The sequence below is a fragment of the Sander lucioperca genome, unplaced genomic scaffold (assembly GCF_008315115.2).
Source record: "Sander lucioperca isolate FBNREF2018 unplaced genomic scaffold, SLUC_FBN_1.2 Unpl_2, whole genome shotgun sequence".
Taxonomy (NCBI): Eukaryota; Metazoa; Chordata; class Actinopteri; order Perciformes; family Percidae; genus Sander; species Sander lucioperca.
The window spans coordinates 17,501-22,500 of record NW_023396241.1 but is presented as its reverse complement, the minus strand read 5'-3'; the positions used below and the strand labels follow the sequence as shown (position 1 = coordinate 22,500).

The 5,000-nt window shown below is 40.3% G+C and overlaps 1 protein-coding gene across 1 annotated transcript in view; it reads left to right on the top strand.

The window, feature by feature from the left end:
- The window catches only part of LOC116064068 (GTPase IMAP family member 7-like), a gene marked incomplete at its 5' end in the record, with an annotated part of 2,657 nt that extends 284 nt beyond the window's left edge, over positions 1–2,373 (top strand). The window contains 2 exons of the mRNA XM_031319117.2: positions 77–181; positions 1,509–2,373. Of these exons, the coding sequence (XP_031174977.1) occupies positions 77–181; positions 1,509–2,281 (878 nt within the window). The remainder of the gene's footprint in view (positions 1–76; positions 182–1,508) is intronic.
- Between the last annotated feature and the right edge of the window lie 2,627 nt (positions 2,374–5,000).

Below are 5,000 nucleotides of genomic sequence, written 5' to 3'. Positions count from 1 at the left end.
TATATGTGTGTATATGTGTTATCAGTGGAGCTTTATATCCTCACAGTTTCACACCTTCTGTTTTCTGACCTGTCAGACCTGAGGCTGGTTCTTGTTGGTAAAACTGGATCAGGAAAGAGCTCCAGTGGAAACACCATACTGGGAAGAGACACCTTCAGTGCAGCTGTCAGTCAGTCCTCAGGTAACACACACACACACACACACACACACACACACACACACACACACACACACACACACACACACACACACACATACACATGCACACACACACACACACACACACACACACACACACACACACACACACACACACACACACACACACACACCTACTGTTGGTGCACATTTGTTCTTTCTCTTGATAATCAACGCGTGGCTCCGGAGTAGCTGTTCAGAATAAACTATCACTCAACAAATTGTCCAAAAGTTGAGTCTCTAAGTTGGATATGTCAATCCATTTATTTAAAATAATAACAAAATGAATCAAACTTAATAATAGTTTTTTTAATAATTAATTATTTCTCTAACGTTACCAAGTACCACGGTCAAACAAACTGTGACCTCGCTGTTCCAGTAGAGCTCAACAGTGACCGCCCCAAAATAGATTATATATAGAGTTTTAAGACTGTAACCATGCCAACCAGCTACCAGATGAATCGTAAATATTAAATGTTTGATTCACCGTACAAAAACATTTTGAAAACAGCTAAAAATGCAAAGGTCCAAGACTGATTAGAGAAACTATCAGAGACTTCAGTGGTAGTAGATCTATCCGTCCATGGTTTCATGGGTGCTGTGTTTCTGATGGGAAGAACTTTGGATACCTGCTGGTTACTGTAAAGTGCTATATAAATAAATGTTGATTGATTGATTGATTGTAAACGTTTCCATGGTAACAGCAAGTTGGACCAATCAGAGACGGTGCTGTTAAGCGTAGGATTGTGGGTAGTGTAGTTTTTCTCCATAAGATTGCGGATAAAACATGTTTTCCTTAAATCAAGGTTGATTTCATACAGACTTCTAACTTATATAGGAGCAGAAACCTTCGTTATACAATCACGTAGCTCGTGGTCAGTCTACCTCTGATGGTTTAGACATTATGGGATGGTTTAGACATTATGGGATGGTTTAGACATTATGGGATGGTTTAGACATTATGGCTGATTATCTAAATCCTTATGGAGAAAATTAACGGGACTTTTACTTCCGGATCCATACTGTTGAGCTCTATTAGGCCACATTTAAATAAACTTGTCAACCCCCAGCTTCACACACTGGTTAACAATGAAATGGCTCCAACACCTGCTGAGGGCCAGCTGTAAGATTTAAGTTGTAACGTCTGCCTACGTTAGAACTACTTCAGCTGGAGCAACCCTCAAAATGTTAGGAGCAGGTAAACTCCGACCTAAGGTAGAATTTACATTTGAACTTCTGCATAGCTGGTGCAACCCAGTGCAGTACGCAATTTTAATGGTGAATCTACTCTGACTGTTTTCTCTCCTCAGTGACCAGACAGTGCTGTAAGCAGACAGGCGAGGTGTTGGACCGGCAGCTGACCATCGTCGACACTCCCGGACTCTTTGACACTTTGTTACCTGAACACACCGTGAAGAGAGAGATCTCCAAATGCATCAACATGTCGGCCCCGGGGCCCCACGCCATCCTGTTGGTCATCAAGGTGGGACCATTCACCAATGAAGAGGAAGGCGCCGTCAGGCAGGTGGAGGAGATGTTTGGACAGGACGCCTGGAAGTACACAATCATCCTCTTCACCCAGGACGAGAAAACTGGCGAGGACATCGAGCGCCAGCTGCAGGAGGCTGGACCAGAGCTGCAGACGGTCCTGAAGAAGGCAGGAAACAGATACCACGTCCTCAACAATGACAGGACCAACGATCGGGGACAGGTCCTGGATCTGTTAGAGAAGGTGGAGGAGATGGTTGGTGCCAACGGAGGACAGTTCTACTCCAACTACTCCTACGAAGACGCATTAGAGATGCTGCATCGGAGAGAGGCCGAACTCAGAGAGTTCTACGAGGAGAAAATGGAGGAAAAGATCAAATCTGTGGAGTTAAAGTACGAGAAGAAGCTGAGTGAAGCTGTAGAGGATCACCAAAAGGTGGAGAAGCGACTGCAGTCAGAGCTGCAGGAGGTGAAGAGGTATTATCGTGTTTTAGAGAGCGGAGTCCGTCATGTTGTGGAGCAGACGATGCAGACTGACTCCATGGAAGACATCCTCAAGTTTCACATGGCCCTAAAACTGAAGTTCACCTCTTAAACGTTTGTTTCTGACACTTTCTCATCCCTAAACAAATGCCAAAGACTCCAAAAACAACATATTCAAGTCAATTTTTAAAAACCAAGAGCGAGTATTTGGTGCAACAGTGGCAGTCAAAACTTCCTTTAAAACAAACAGAAACCTCGGACAGAAGCACACTTGGTTGGCGGCCGTCTGCCTCAACCGTTCTATTAAACGTTGTGACACGAAACTAAAATACTTAGTTAGGGTTAGGAAAAGATCAGGGATTTGCTTAAAATGAGTCACAGACGTCACTACGTAACAGACTTAGGTCAGTAACAAACTTGATGAATGTAAAGACCCAACAACTCCTCCAGCACTTAGTGTGGCAGCAAAGAAATACTTTCTTTAAACAGGCAAAATAGTTTGTTTAAAGCTACATGGTGTAAGAAGTTCTCCCATCTAGCGGTGAAATTGCATATGACAACCAACTGAATATTACCTTCTAGCCCCTCCCATTCCGAGTACGTTTTAACTCCTACTGTGGCCGTATTATTACAAGAAGTACGACTTCGTCAGTATGTGTTCCTTCCAGTGTAATAATAGTTTTACGTTTTCATTATTTTGGTACCATTTCATTGCTAACATCAGCTATCAGGTTCCCAAACAAATGCAAGCTAATGTTAGTAAAGTATCAGCGTGATCCTCCATCTTCAACAGGCTTTTAAATCTGCCGGCAGATCTAGTAATCTCCCCCTGGCATTCATCACGGAGCCACTGAGACTACAACGGCAAAAGATGGAGGTATGTCCCTCTTTGGCTAATGTATTATAAAGATGGAGGTATGTCCCTCTTTGGCTAATGTATTTTAAAGATGGAGGTATGTCCCTCTTTGGCTAATGTATTATAAAGATGGAGGTATGTCCCTCTTTGGCTAATGTATTATAAAGATGGAGGTATGTCCCTCTTTGGCTAATGTATTATAAAGATGGAGGTATGTCCCTCTTTGGCTAATGTATTATAAAGATGGAGGTATGTCCCTCTTTGGCTAATGTATTATAAAGATGGAGATATGTCCCTCTTTGGCTAATGTATTATAAAGATGGAGGTATGTCCCTCTTTGGCTAATGTATTATAAAGATGGAGGTATGTCCCTCTTTGGCTAATGTATTATAAAGATGGAGGCGATAGATGGCGTCCGTCATTCGAGCGACTCGCCTGTATGTATTCTGAATGATTCTGAATGTCAGATTCTATGCTTATGAGAATACTTTGATTAGTTGGTGGAAGTAATTACGCATGAATGAGCTCATATTTGTGAAAGAACAAATAAACTAAAAAAATTACACAATGGAGCTTTAAACAGGCAGAAAGCTCAGACACAACCTGACTGTTGGTTGGCGGCCATCTGCCTCGACTGTTGACTAAAGGCTGTAAAAATAGATGGTTTTAAGCATGTGACCGTCTATTTAGCTCAACAGTTGCAGTTTTAAACACGTAGATAACATTGTGAAACGTAATAAATTAAGTTTGGAATTTTGAACATAACTAGTAACTAAAATAGTTAGGGTTATGAAAAGATCAGGGATTGGTTTACATGAGTCAGGGACCTAACTAAGGTCCATTACTAAGTTTGATTTTTAAAAAGTGACTTTTGGAGCCGAATGTAACTGAAAGTCTTTTTTCAGCTCTAATGATTGTAGTCGGACTTCTTTATCTTTAAGTTTTGTCTTTAAGCTTTTTGAATGTTATGTATGTATTATCTGCTCTAGCTATTCCAACGTTTTAGACACAGATATGATGATAATAACGGTCCAAAATGATGAGAAAAAGAGACGCAACACAACTACAAAGAGATACAAAATGTATGGGGAAATTGAATTTTTTTTTTTTTATTTGAAAAACGACACATTTTCTCGAGGAAGGACGCCTAAAGCCCCCCGCCAAATATGCACACATACGTCTTCTACAAACGGAGAGAAAAGCTGCTTAGTGGACCTGTAGGGCCGTGTTCTGGGTGAGGACGGTCTGGTGTTTCTGCTCTTTGTTGATTTCTAATTAAACTATGTGGTGACACTTAGTGACAGAAACATTCAACATTAACACGGTAAGCACTGCCATGACAAATCAGCTGACTGTAATCATGTTAAATGCATATAAATACACGTATGAAATACTTAGTGTTACTACATTGTGGTTGTTAAATGTTATAAAGCAGCGATCTCTTGATGATGTTTATCTGTCTGTACATGATGATGGTATCTGTTTGGTTTTTAATAAAGACGATGAAGGTGGTCGACCTGTCTGGTTTTATGAGAAGTTAAATGTGAAGAAGTTATTAGAAGTTGATGTGAGAGAAAGTACCAGAATATATATACTATATATATATATATTAGGGCTGTCAAACGATAAATGTTTTCTTAATCGCTGAATGTCTATAGTTAATCACGATTAATCGCATGTTTTATCACATGATTAAAATTCTATTATTTTGCATTTCAGAACAGTTTTTAAGTCCATATTAACAATGGAAAGCCATTCTTACCAGTGGATCTTGACTGGGAATCAAATGAATGCAAAGAAAATTACTTTATGAACTTGACTTTAAGATTTGTATTTGTTTATTATTTATTTAGTGTAAACAAAAGAAAAATGTGTGAATCTGTCATTATTGCACAACTCAGAACTTTCCCTGAGCCTGCTGCATCAACCTGAGTCAGGTTAATTAGCTCGTAGCTGGTAGCTCCAGCTTGACGTG